This window comes from Trichechus manatus, unplaced genomic scaffold (assembly GCF_000243295.1).
Source record: "Trichechus manatus latirostris isolate Lorelei unplaced genomic scaffold, TriManLat1.0 scaffold00060, whole genome shotgun sequence".
NCBI classification, from domain to species: domain Eukaryota; kingdom Metazoa; phylum Chordata; class Mammalia; order Sirenia; family Trichechidae; genus Trichechus; species Trichechus manatus.
In genome coordinates this window covers 5,558,609-5,573,650 of record NW_004443996.1, presented here as the reverse complement: position 1 = coordinate 5,573,650, position 15,042 = coordinate 5,558,609, and the positions used below count along the sequence as shown (strand labels likewise).

General features: G+C 35.2%; 1 protein-coding gene across 1 annotated transcript in view; it reads right to left on the bottom strand.

Annotated features, from left to right (window-relative positions):
- The window catches only part of RPS6KA6 (ribosomal protein S6 kinase A6), a 237,072-nt gene that overhangs the window by 59,596 nt on the left and 162,434 nt on the right, over positions 1–15,042 (bottom strand). The window contains exons 7-8 of the mRNA XM_004378878.2: positions 5,529–5,635; positions 5,195–5,232 (exon numbers count right to left, since the gene is read on the bottom strand). Of these exons, the coding sequence (XP_004378935.1) occupies positions 5,195–5,232; positions 5,529–5,635 (145 nt within the window). The remainder of the gene's footprint in view (positions 1–5,194; positions 5,233–5,528; positions 5,636–15,042) is intronic.

Here is a 15,042-nt window from a genome sequence, read left to right as displayed (position 1 = left end):
AAAAAAAAAAAAAAACTATTGCCATGGAGCCTATTCCAACTCACAACAGAGTAGAACTGCCCCTATAGGGTTTCCAAGAAGTGACTGGTGGATCTGAACTGCCAGCCTTTTGGTTAGCAGCCAAGTTCTTACCCACTGCCCCACCAGGGCTCCAAACGTATGCCCAGAACACAATAATTTTATAAGTATTTGCTACGGGTAAAAATAAGCTCAATGATTTGCAAATAACCTTAAAATGACTTAAAAGTTATTTTCTTACATATATTTTTCTTCTCTTATTCAGATCAAATATTATGTGATTTAAATTTCTGCCATTGTACATTTTCTCTTCCCTCTATAGCAATATCCCATGGATTATGTTCCTCAGAAAATATACTACTGTAAGCACAGTTGAAATCAATTCTGCATTCAATTTATATTTTTTAATGGGGTATTATGAGCAAACATTTTTTTCTAAAACAAGAAAGCCATATTACATAGTTAGTTTTTATAAATATGAGGGGTGATTTCTGGAAAAAAGTAAGTCACAAGGACAGTATAAGAATATACTAGTAAGTATGCATATATTTTGGGATATTCTCTCTCATTCTGCCAATCTGCTGCTTTCCAACCATAATCTCAATATGAGGTCAGTAAGACTCAAAGCACAAAGTCATACCAGCAGTCTTTCAATATTCTACTGCCACTCCAGAGTGGTCTGCTAAACATTTGTCTATTCCTTTTGTGTGGAAGATTTTTAAAGGACAGGAGAAAAGAAAGGTATTGTCCCTCTTATAAGATTATTCTGCATAAACGTAAGCACACTGGGGAAGATCCTGCCTACACAAGACATTCTTAAATTACCCAACAATCCCACTCCTAGGTATTCTGAAATACCTAATGTTATGGATTTAATTGTGTCCTCCAAAAATGTGTAGCAACTTGGCTAGCCCATGATTCCCAGTATTATGTGACTGTCCACCATTTTGTCATCTGATGTGATTTTCCTATGTGCTGGTAAATCCTACCTCTATGATGCTAATATGGTGGGATCAGCGAAGTTATGTTAATGAGGCATCACTCAATCTACAAGATTAGGCTGTGTCTTTGGACCTGGGGTTCTGTGCTGTGTAACTCCTAGATCAGGGGAAGACTCATGACAAGGACCTTCTCCTAGAGAAAACAGAAAGAGAAAGCCTTTCCCTGGAGCTGGCACCCTGACTTTGGACTTCTAGCCTCCTAAACTGTAAGAGAATATATCTGTCTTTGTTGAAACCATCTACTTGTCGTATTTTTGTTATAGCAGCACTAGATAACTAGGACAGAATTTGATACTGGAAGAGTAAGGTGCTGCTCTGACAGATACCTAAAATGTGGAAGCGGTTTTGAAACTGTAAAAGGGCCGAGGCTGGAAGAGTTTTTAAGTGTCTAATAGTAAAAGCCTAGATTGCCTTGAAGGGACTGTTGGTGGAATTATGGACATCAGAGACAATACTGGTGAGGATTCAGAAGGAAGTAAAGAGAGCTGTTACACTACGGAAGGTGTAGACAGCAAGAAGCAGCAACAGAGAAACAGCAGCAGCAGAACCAGGAGACCAGCGTGAGCCAGAGAGCTGAGAGCCTTCGTGCAGGAAGCTTCCAGAAGGAATGGGGTGCCTCCGAGCACTTATTGGTGGAGCTAGGCTTGCAGACCCTCAGAGCAAGAAAGCTGAGTGCCTTCTGACTGAAGTTTACAGGTGGAGTAGGGTGCCTTCAAGCACTTATCAGTGGAGCAAAAAGAGCTTTGGAACACTTGCCACAGCAGGGCAGATGTGGACGGTGAGGCCCAATCGGCTGAGGCATCAAGGAACCAGGAAGCAGAGCTGCCTTAGTCTCAAAGGGTAGGACCATGACCTCTGGGGTCTCAAAGTGTGAATTTGCCACTCACATGGACTAGGAGAATGAGGCCACCCAAATGTGAAGGAGCCAAGGTGCTGTTCCAGTGGTCCTGGAAGGTGGAGCTGAAGCCCAGGGCTGAGGGGCCTCCACTCAGAATCTGGAGAGTGCGGTGAATACTTAGAGTCTGGAGGGCAGGGCCATTGTGTAAATGGTCTCAGAGAACAGAGGATTATTTTCAAGCCTTGAGAGCTAATGTAATGTGTTATGCTGATTTGCTTGGTGCCTGTCATCCCTTCTTTCCCTCCGATTTCTCCCATTTGTAATGGAAATGTCTACCATGTGTCTGTTCCACCACTGTACTTTGGAAGCAGGTAACTTGTATTCTAGATTTCACAGATGAAGAAGAATTTTGCAGAAGATGAGATTTTGGACTTGGAGTTGATTTAACACTTGCTATGATACGATGGGCTGAATGTGTTTTACATGTGGCAAGGACATGAATTTTTGGGGGCCAAAGGTGGAATGTTATGGATGGAATTGTGTCCCCCAAAACCGTGTATCAACTTGGCTAGGCCATGATTCATAGTATTGTGTGATTGTCCACCATTTTGTCATCTGATGTGATTTTCCTATGTGTTGTAAATCGTGCCTCTATGATGCTAATGAGGCAGGACTCAATCTACAAGATTAGTTTGTGTCTTAAGCCACCTCTTTTGAGATATAAAAGAGAGAAGTGTTCAGAGAGACATGAAGGACCTCATACTACCAAGAAAGCAGTGCCGGGAGCAGAGCGCGTCCTTTGGACTTTGGGTTCCTGCACTGAGAAACTCCTAGAGTAGGGGAAGACTGATGAAAAGGACCTTCTCCCAGAGCAAACAGAGAGAGAAAGCCTTCCCCCTGGATCTGGAACCCTGAATTTGGACTTCTAGCCTCCTAAACTGTGAAACAGTAAATTTCTCTTTGTTAAAGCCATTCACCTGTGGTATTTCTGTTATAGCAGCACTAGATAACTAGGACACCTAACTAGGACATGAAAGATCTGAAAGCATGGGCTCAAACAACTACTTGTACAGCAATGTTCCTTGAAGCTCTATTCATAATAGCCAAAAAGTAAAACAACCAAAATATTCATTAACAGATGAATGGATAAACAAAATGTGGTACATACATAAGATGGAACTTAGCCATAAAGAGAAATGAAATCCTGATGGATGCTACAACATGGATGAACCTTGAAAACATAATGCTGAGTGAAATAAGTCACTCCCCAAAGGACAAATATTATATATGGTGGTTACCAGAGGTGGGAGGGAGGGGGAACTTTTGCTCAGGGGCATTGAGTTTATGTTAATGGTGGTGGTATAATTGGGAGAAAGGCAGAGAGAATGGTTGCATAACTTGAAGAATTTAATCAAATTACAAGACTAAATATAAAACGACGACATGATTATTCACTTAATTAACCTTAATGTAGAAGAGAGATATAGGTATGTTTTATTCTGCTCTTTTTCTTTTTCTCATTTTCCTTTCTCATTCTTTACCAAAAAAATTATAATTTATTAAGAAAAATATGAAAGAAATTGAATAATAAATTAGCTTCGCAATTAAAGTTCAATTGCTGTAAAATAAAAAGTAGACATTATATAGTCTCAAAACTCTATTGTTATCTTTTCATATTTTTTTCTTTTCCTCCTCTGCTTCCAATTCCTTTGAACTCATATAATTTCTTAAAAAGGGAATCAGGCTACGATTCAATAAGATTCACTAAAATTTACTGGAATTTTGTCATATCTGTTTCATCTTTCAAGGTAGCAGCTTGATACGTTATTTTTACATTGAAGCAGTATACTGAGGAATCTAAAGCAACTTAGGAGTCCTGGCGGCAGAGTGGTTAAGCATTCAGCTGCTAACCAAAAGGCTGGCAGTTCAAATCCACCAGCCAATCCTGGAAACCCTGTGGGGCAGTTCTACTCTGTCCTATAGGGTCACTATGAGTCAGAATCGACTCGATGGCAACAGGTTTGGTTTTTTTGTTTTCATCTGAAATTTTCTGTAAAGACCACATCTTCATTTTAGTTCTCTTTTAACATTCTGATCATAAAATACAGACTTTACTATTTATTTAAAACATATGTAGCCTTTTGAGATTGGCTTTTTCTCTAAGTATCATTCCTTTGAGATCCATTCAAGCTGCAGGATGGATACATCAACCGTTTGTTCCTTTCAATGGCTGAGTAGTATTTCATTGTATGGATGTACCACGTTTGTTTAACCATTAACTCTTTGAAGGACATTTGGGTCTTTTTCAGTCTTGGGCTACTATAAATAAAGCTACCATGAACATTCATGCACAGGTTTTGGTTTGAATATAAGTCTTCATTTCTCTAGGATTAATGCCTAGGAGTGCAACAGTTGTATCATTTTATTCATATAACATTCACTAAATGGTGAAATTAGAGAGATGTGGAACAGGTAAGTGGTTGCCAGGAGTTAAGAAAAGGTAGAAAGGGCATAACTATAAGGCGGCAGCACAAGGGAGTTCCTTTGTGGTTGTAGAATAGTTCTGTATTTTGATGTGGTCATGATATATAAATTTATATAAATGACAAACTGTCATAGAATTATACACAAAGACATATAAAAAATAAATACGTCAAAAACTGGTGAAATCAAAGTCTATAGTGCAGTTAATTGTACTGTACCAATCAATTTCCTTCATTTGATAAAATACTGCAGTTTTGTAAAATGTCACCATTGGGGGAAGCTCGGTGATGTGTACACAAGACTTCTATGTACTATTTTTGCAACTTCTTGTGAGCCTATAATTATTTCAAAATAAAGAATTCTTTTAAAAAATTGTATAATAAGGATACTTTAAGTCTAAGAGTGCTGTGAGAATTAACACAGTGTGTTATACATAGTACACTCTCAATAAACAAAACAGAATAAAATAAATGTATTTACAAATAAAAAGCAAAATAAACTTCTGATTGTGAAATTCATGGTTTAAAAGTTTACAATACACTATATTTCAAATGTTATGACTACTTACAATAAATCATTCAGTATAGACTGAATCTAAGATGATATACCTTACCTAGAAAACCAAATGTCATTTCTTAAATAGAATAGTGACTATACTGTATATATTTTTTAAATTACAATTAGAATATATTGAGACTTATCTAACCTTCAAGTGAACTTCAGTTCACTAAAATCAATAAATAAAATGTAAATCAAACCAAGAAAGAAAGAAAACAGGCTTAAAAATATATACTAAAATAAAGAAAGATATAAAACACTGGTCTCTTAAGGTATGATAAGAAAATATACATACCTGTTAACTTGATATGTCCTATTTCATCAAGCAAAATGCTGGAAATCAAAATTCACATTAAATAAGATGTAATATAATAGTTTATGTGAAACATTTACATAAAAAACATCATAAACTTACAATAGGTCAATATCTATTTGACACATCAGAAATTTTTTAATTAATTTAAAATCGATGGATGTATGAAGATTACTTTTTATGAATAAATTTCATATAGTTATGTAATTCATATATAATTTCACATAATCTTTAAAATAAATGACTTAGTAGAGAATGCCAACAGTAGTTAAAGAAGTACAGACAACAGGGGTACAAGAGGAGAATACAGCTTTACTTTTCTGGCTTCAGGTCTCTATATACAATTCCTAATTGGTGCAGATGATCCAAAGCAAGGGCCAGTTCTGCGAGGTAGAATTTCACGTCTTCCTCTGTAAACAGAACCTAGAATGAAATAATAATTTATCATTTGATATTTCTTTCAAATAGTGAATATTTAAAAAATTTACTTTTTTAAAAACCAGTGGACATATAAAGCTAGGTAAATAATAACAAAATATGCATAACAAATTATTATCTGCTGGCATAATTACAGGGTATACCAGAGAAGTAAGGTTTCTAGATAGATGAAACTAACTTCATTAAGAATCCACTTCTTCAATATTAACCATTTTTAATGTAAATCTTCCTAAATAGTATATAGTTTGCATACGTTCTTACATTGAATCACTGTAAAGGATTTACCTTTTTTTAAATGACTAAATGCCATAATACCAAAATCGATTTTAGTACTCTGCTAAAATATAGTGATTCCCTATATATTTGAAGTATATAGAACATTTTGTTTTAGAGCTGATAATTCCACTATTTCTACTATTTTGTCTTTCACTGTCTACTATCACTTCTTACAAATTTTACTTTTAGCGGCTCTACTAACTCAAAGCTTCTAATATACAAATACAAGTTGTTAAATTAGTAATCCTAGTACTATACACAATTCTAAACTCATTTCTGACCTCAAGGGTTGTTCCAGGCCTCATCTGCTAGTGAAGTATATGAGTTCATTGGCACTGTATTCCTCAACATTTTTGGGCTTGAGAATTGAGCTGCTATGATGAAGTGAAAAAAGCACTGGACTTGGAATGAGAATTAGCAGTGTAACCTTAGACAAGTCACTTAGCACTGAGTCTCAGTTTCTAAATCTGTAAGATAGGGATAATAGCATTTTCTGTATCTTCCTAACAAGGTTCTTGTGAGAATCAAACTAGATTATGGGAGGAGGGGAAGCTTTGTAATCTGTGAAATGTTATGCATGCAATTATGAGTTATTATTATTATAGGCTTATGCCTATATTCATTTCATAAATGAGTGTTAATTTAAATACACCATTGGGTACTACTCAACCATTAGCTGTAATTTTCAAGATTTTTCAAGGGCTTCAGATTGGCAAAAACATTTTTCTAGAAATTAGCTATTTTCATTAAAAAATGAAACCCTTGGTTATTGGGAAGGCTCAAAATCCGAATAAAATATCATAAAGATTTTACAACCCACCTGCCCATTTGGAGTTATGTTCACTGCATTATACACTACAGATTAAGGCTACTAGTAAAACTGCAGAGCATAAGTAAAGATAACTTTCCACATCCTATCTACTTTTAAAAGTGATCTATAGAAAAAGATTGTTCATTACCCAAGTTTCAAGAAAGTTCTTTTGAATACAATAATGGTAAAAGTATAAGAACATTATTTTCACTTGAGACTTTATTAAAAACAAAAACATTTCTTATTTAACTTTTGAGGAAGGATAATCAAAATATTCACTGAGAGCTAGCACACACACACACACACACACAAAAAAAAAACGTAAATAAAAATCTTTTGAAATTCTAAGCTAAGGAAGGAACTTTGCCTAGGTCACAGTCTATGGAAAACCTATCATCTCGTCATGAAGCTGTCTCATGAAGAAGGCGAAGAAAAAACTTACTAAGTAGCCATTAAGTGCCAGGTTCAATTAATTATGTGCCAGGCAGTTTATATTCATTATGTTATAATCTTACAAACACCCCTATGAAGTAGGTATTATCACCATTTCACATATCTAGAAGCAGATTCAGAGTGGTTAAGTAACTTGCTCAAAAAATATAGGCTTGTAAGAAGCAGACCTAGGATTTAAACTCAGTTATACTTGTCCCTGGAGTCTCTGCGTGGTGTAAACAGTTAGTGCACTTGGCAGCTAATTGAAAAGATGGAAGCTCGATTCCATCCATATGTGCCTCAAAAGAAAGGCCTGGCAATCTATTTCTGAAATCTCAGCCAGTAAAACCTCTATGGAGCACAGTTCTACTCTGACACATATGTGGCCACCACGAGTTGGAACCGACTTGACGGTAACTGGTTGGGCTGTGGGTTTTGTACTTGTTCATAAGAACTACCTCTTCCCCAGAAACTCCTTCTGCCATATGCTATGATAAAACTTTTTTTGAAGTTTTAGGTTTATTCTCAAAAATACTTCTCTAATCATTATTCATCCTACCCATATATCCCCTCCCCTCAAAAATAAGAATCATCCAAAACTCTAGTACCCTGAAATAAGCACTGCTAATCTTTAGTTGTCTGTTCTTCAAATTGTTCATTTATGTATATGTATGTGTGTGTGTTTTAACAGAGCTGAGGTCATACTATATATATTATTTAGTGGTCTCCTTTTCTTTCACTTAATATTACATCATAAACATTTTCCCATATCTTTTAAAACTTATTTAGAAACACTGTTTTGAACAGCTGCACAATATCAACCATACTCATTCACTGTAATTTACCTAAACATTCCCCCTTCTGGACATTTAGGCTAGTTTCAGTTTTGCACTATTTTAAATAACTCTGTGATATGCATAAAACTTTACTGACATTTATGATTTCTCCTTAGAATAAAATTTTAAGAAACATAACAGAAAAATACTGGGTCAAGGAGCATAAATCATTATAAACGTTCTTGACATATACAGCAAAAATTTATTTTCCAAAAAGATTACAATAATTTCTACTCCCAACAGCGGTTATGAAAGCATTTGTCTTACCACATCCATAATAGAATTGAATATTACCCTTAAATAAACTTTTCAAATTTGATATAAAAAGGTTACCAATTTTGTTTTAAATTTTAATTCTTAGACTGAACATTGTTTTAATATCACCTGGTTGTTCTATTTTTTCATGAATTATCAAGTAAATATTTTGCCTATTTTCTATTATTGACTTACTGTTTTATCAATTGGTACAAGCTTTTTAAATATTAAAAAAGTGAGTTCTCCATCATATTAGCTGAAAATATTTTCCCATTAGTCAACTAAATATTCAGTATTTTCTTATAGGATAACTGTTTTTCAAGATTTAGCTCTTTAATGTAAGTGGAATGTATTTTCATATATGGTAGAGATGATGCTTTAAAACAATTTTTTTCTGAAATATCTAGCCAATTTCTTGAATACTATTTACTGAACAATCAATCTCTTTTTGACTGAGTTATGATTTTCCTTTATCATAATAATATGTGGTAAGTCATATATGCCATGATATTCGTGAGCCATACAGTATGTGTCTAATCTTGTATTGATACTATGATATCTTGCTGATAGCAGCTTCATAAAGTTCTAAACAAGTAGTAGGGAAAGGTAGGAGCCCTGGCAGTGTAGTGGTTAATCTCTTGGCTGCTAACCAAAAAGCTGGCAGTTCAAACTCACCAGTCGCTCCATGGGAGAAAGATGCAGCAATCTGCTTCCTTAAAGATTACAGCCTTGGAAACTCTGTGGAGCAGCTCTACCCTGTCTTATAGGGTCTCTATCAGTCGGAATCAACTCTACAGCTATGGGTTTCAGGGCAAGGGTAGGGTGTTTTTATTTTTTAAAATTTCTTAGTTCTCACTTGTTTACTTTTCCAGATAAACTGTAAAATCAGTCTGTCAATTCCAAACAAAAATTCCTATTAGGACTCTCTTTCTAATTTTGTTAAGACTACAAATTCACTCTGGAAGAACTGACAGCTTCACAGCAATAGTCAACCACTATATTTTCTTGATATTATCAAAGTAAGGCATGGCTTAAGAGGTATGTGTATTTGTGTATTCTGGGGGAGAGAAATTTAGGGAGGTACTTTTTACTTTAAAATGTGTGTGTGTGTGTGTGTACAGACACATGTACACACATACATACATATGATGTCCAATGCCTTGCGTTATGTCATATATTTTGTCCTGTGAGGAAATAAATATATCTATCACATATATTACGAATTTTTAACACAAAAATTGTATTTTTAAAGTCTTTTTCTAAGGCATAAAGAATAAGCCCTCATTCTGGATGCTTCAAAAATAATAATATTTTTACACACAAGTGAAGTATAATAAATAAACTACTACTTATTAAAAGGCTGTCTATAGAAGTAACCTTTATATAAATTTTTAAAAGCCTATTTGACAAATATACTAATTTATTGCCTTTTGGGAAATGCATTTAAAATGCTTGCTCTTACCTAATATTCCAGATTTAGGAATCAAAACTTACTGACTGCATCTCTGTGCTAGTATGGGTTTAGATAGTCCCACATCGAGAATGGAGGTCTGAAGAGTTTAAAAAAAAATTAGAAATGACTACAAGTAAGTATTTCTCAAACACATTCTTGATACTTTTAGAATCTAACACAAGAAATCATGAATGTTTCAGCCTTGTTTTACTGTTGTTCTTCTATGCCTGGAGACCAGCTTTTACAAAAGTCCTTTAAAGACATTCCTTGGAAGGGTTCTAGATATACCCTACTACACACTGAATTCTGTTCTAAAATGAACAATATACCAAGATCACAGTCTATGCTCATGCATGGCACATTCTGCACTGGAGGTAGACAGATATAAGCCAGAGACCTTAGCCACTTAAGCACTGACTAGCATCCCAGAACTACACTATTCCTTTTCATAGCAAGTTCTAGAGTTCTGGGATTCAACCACAGTTCCCCCACACTCACCATTTTAAATTCTGGAAGATGTTGAACCACTATTACCCAATTAAAATGCTACTCCCAGACTACCACTTCAAGACAAAATGAAATAAACAGAGACATGATTTAATCTCCCACCTGAAACAACTAAAATACAGGACAAAATATATTAAACAACACTTTTCAAGACAGTGGACATCAGGCAACAAAGGACAGTGAAACAAATGAGGTGAGCCCTACAATTGCCTTAGCTTACTACCTGGGAAGAGTTTCTATGCAGCATTGCAAAGAGGGCTAAGTCAGGTGTAGCCCAGAAGACTTCCTGAGTTGAAGAGTCAGAGCTGAGTCTAGTGATAGAGTACCAGAGAAGAGAGAAATGCACAGAGAGAGAATTCTTGAGATATGTAGACAGTCCCCCTAAAGTATTCAGCAAAGCAATGCTCAGTGCATGTGAGTGAATAAATTACCCAAAACCTGGAAAAGAACTAACTGAAAGGATTTGAGGGAACAATCCACGAAACTAACACAAGGACAAGAATAGTTCCTATTCCTACCAGGCAGAGCAGAAATCCTCATAATTCCCAGGGCATTGGATAGAGTATTTAGAGGGGTTTTACATCAGTTAGTGGAACAAAATTAACCCTCAGCCAAATGCTCCTCTGTTCCAGACTAGCAAAATTTAAAAGAAATACCTGAAAGGATCAAACTAATTCCACGTTACTTAACCACATTCTAGAACAAAACTCAACAATTTATAGGAATACAAAATTCCCAACACCTACCAAGGTAAATTTCACAATGTCTGTCATTCAATCAAAAAATTGCCAGGTATGGATCTGAGGATCTACGTGAGTCCAGGAAAAGAGCAATCCAAAAAGATTAAAAGAAAGAACAATCCGCTATGATTTAAAAAAAAAAAAAAAGGCAGAAAACAACAGGTGTTGGTGAGGATGTGGAGAAATCCGACCCCTCACCTACTGCTGATGGGATTGTAAAAAGGTACAGTCACTGTGAAAAACAGTTTGGCAGTTCTTCAAAAAGTTAAACATAGAATTGCCATTGCAATTCCACCACTAGGTATATACCCCCAAAAAACTGACAGCAGAAATGTAAATTGACACTTGTACATCAATGTTCAATGCAGCACTATTTACAATGTATAAAAGGTAGAAATAGCCTACATGTCAGTCAACAGATGAGTGGATAAACAAAATATGGTATGTACAACAATGGAATATTAACCACTCATAAAGAAATGAAGTCCTGATACATGCTACAACATAGATTAACTTTAAAAGCATTATGCTTAGTGAAATAAATCAGTCTCAAAAGGACAGATATTGTATGATTCCACTTATATGAACTATCTGGAATAGAAAAGTATATACAAACCAAAGTTTATTAGTGGTTACCAAGGATGGGTGGTAAGGAGGGGGAAAGAGGGACTCACTGATGATTAGGGAACACTGAGCTTCTGTTAGGGGTAACAGAAAGGTTTGGAAATGGAAAATGGCAATGATTGAACAGTAGGATGAATGTAATTAATGTCACTAAATTGTACATGTAAGAAATATTAAAATGACAAAAATTTTCTTTACACATATACTTACCATAATGAAAAAAGAAAAGGAAACAATGAATCCGCAGAGTTCACAAAGGACCACGATAGGCCCACTCCCACAAGCTAAAGTAAAAAACCTCACAGTTCACAGTGTGTTTGTTAGAGTACTAAGAAGGGTCATGCTATAGTATTGAGGAAACTTTAACCCTAGACTAAATGCTGTTCTGTTTCCAAACAACAAACCCACATAACAAACCAAAAAGATCAAGGTGTTTCTAAGAAATGTAATCACATCCCAGAACAAAGCTCAATACAATTTATAAATAAAAAAATAGCATGTAAAAAATTAAATTCACAATATCTGCCATCCAATAAAAAACTACCATGCATGTAAAGAAGTAGGAAAATAAGACCCATAATGAGAAATCAATTAATCTCGATAAACCCAGAAACGACAAAAATGATATAATTAGTAGAAAAGTATATTTTAAATTTTATAACTGTATTTCGTATGTTCAAGAAGATAGAGAAAAGATTTAGCATGCTAAGTAGAAACAAGAAAGAAGTAAAAACAAGAGGCAAATCAACTTCTAGAGATAAAAACTACAACGTCTGTAAATAAATATGTAACGGATGGGATTAAGGAAAGATTGGATATTGCAGAAGATTAATGAATGTAAAGACAGAACAACGAAAATTATCAAAATGAGACAGAGAGAGAGAGAAAGCCCTGAAAAAAACAAACATTATCAGTTTATCAGTGAACTGAGACAACTTTAAGAAATCATACATACATATATACATCTGTGAATGTGTGTGTTTGTGTATGTGTTTGTGTGTGTATTAGGTGCCATCGAGTTGGTTCTGACTCATAGTGACCTTATGTACAACAGTACGAAACACTGCCTGGTCCTGCACCATCCTCACGATCTTTGCTATGTCTCATCCCATTGTTGCAGCCACTGTGTCAGTCCATCTCGTTGAAGGGCTTCCTCCTTTTCATATACATATATGAGAATTGATTCATTTGAATTATGGTATTAGTGAAGAATACTGAATATACCATGGACTACCAGAAGAATGAAGAAATCTGTCTTGGAGGAAGTACAGCCAGAATGTTCCTTGGAAGCGAGGATGGCAAGACTTCACCTCACTTACTTTGGACATGTTATCAGGAGGGACAAGTCCCTGGAGAAGGACATCATACTTGGTAAAGTACAGGGTCAGCGAAAAAGAGGAAGCCCTAAACGAGATGGACTGACACAGTGGCTGCAACAACAGGCTCAAACATAGCAAAGATTGTGAGGATGGTGCAGGACCAGGCAGTGTTTCACACTGTTGTACATATTGTTGCTATGAGTCGGAACCAACTCGATGGCACCTAGTAACAACATATATGCATATATGTATAGATACATACATACATATATATATATATATATATATATTTAAGACTGGTAATGAGAAGAAAGAAAGGGAGAGACAGAAAAAATATTTGAAGAAATAATGAAAGTAAATTTTCCAAATTTGATGAAAACTGTAAGCCCACGGTTCCCAGTCAATGAATCCCAAACACACAAAACATAAAGAAAACTATACCAAAGCAGATCATATTCAAATTGCTTAAATCCAATGATAAAGAGAAAACCTTAAAAGAAGGCAAAGACAATAAGACACATTGTCTACAGAGGAACAAAGACAAAAGACAGAAGATTTTAATCCATACAATGCAAGTGAGAAGATAGTGGAGCAACAGCATTAAAGTACTGAAAGACAAAAATGGTCAACTTAGAATTCCTGATCCAGTGAAAATAACTTTCAAAAACAGAAGCAAAATAAAGACTTTTGCATACCAAAAAAAAAGTTAAAAGAACTGATCACCAGCAGAGCTGTTCAACAAGAAATGTTAAAGGAAGTTCTTTAAGCAGAAGAAAATGACACTACATAGATGATATAAAAGACTTTTTTTTGTTATTATTTGAATCTCTTTAAAAGATAACTGACTACTTAAAGCAAAAATAACAATAATGTATTGCAAAACGTAATAAAGGAAAAGCACAAAGGCAGGGAAGTGAGAAATTAAAGTATACTGCTGTAAGGTTGTTACATTACACATGAAGTACTATAATATCACTTGAAAATAGACAGGGATGAGTTAAAACAGGGGCCAGTGAATTTTTTCTGTAAAGGGCCAAATAGTAAATATTTTCAGGTTTCCAAACTTTACAGTCTCTGCTGCAACTACACAACTCTGCCACTGAAATACAAATGGTAAGTGGGTGTAGCTGTGTTCTAATAAAACATTATTAACAAAACAGGTGACTGGCTAGATTTGGCCTAAGGGCCATAGTTTGCTGACCCCAGTGTTAAAGATTTATACTATAAATCCTAAAGCAATTACTAAAATAACACAACAAAATGTTATATGTAACAATCCATCAACATATACAAAATATTATAAAAAAATGAATTGAAAAGAAGGCAAAAAAAAGAGGACAAAGAAACACATAGAAACACATAGAAAGCAAACAGCAGATTTAAACCCGACTCTATCAATAATCACATTAAATGTAAAAAAGTCTAACACAACAATTAAAAAGCATAAGATTTTCAGATTTGATAAAAGGAAGGGCAACTATATGCTGCCTCAAGATACTCACTTTAAACATAAAGACACAAACAGGTTAAAGTAAAATGATGGAAAAAGATATATCAAGCCAACACTAATTAAAAAAAAATATGATGACACTAAAACAGTACTCAGAGGGAAATTTTATAACACTAAACTCCTACACTGGAAAAGAAGAGAGTTCTCAAATCAATAATTTTGGCCTCTAAGAAACCAAAAACAAAAAGCAAGTGAAACCCAAAGTAAGGAGAACCAAAAAACAAAAATACCCAAACCCGCTGCTGTTGAGTTGATTCCGACTTATAGCAACCCTACAGGACAGAGTAGAACTGCCCCATAGGGTTTCCAAGGAGTGGCTGGTAGATTCAAATTGCCAACCTTTTGGTTAGCAGCCAAGTTCTTAAGCACTGCGCCACCAGGGCTCCAAAGGAAGGAGAAGAAAGGAAATAATAACACTCAAAACTGAAAATAATGAAATATAAAACAGAAATACAACAGACCCCCAGAGACCCTTTTAACTCAGTACTGAAGTCACTCCTGAGCTTCACCCTTCAGCCAAAGATCAGACAGGCCCATAAAACAAATGAGACTAAATGGGCACACCAGCCCAGGGGTAAGGACAAGAAGGCAGGAGGGGACAGGAAAGCTGGTAATGGGGAACCCAAGGT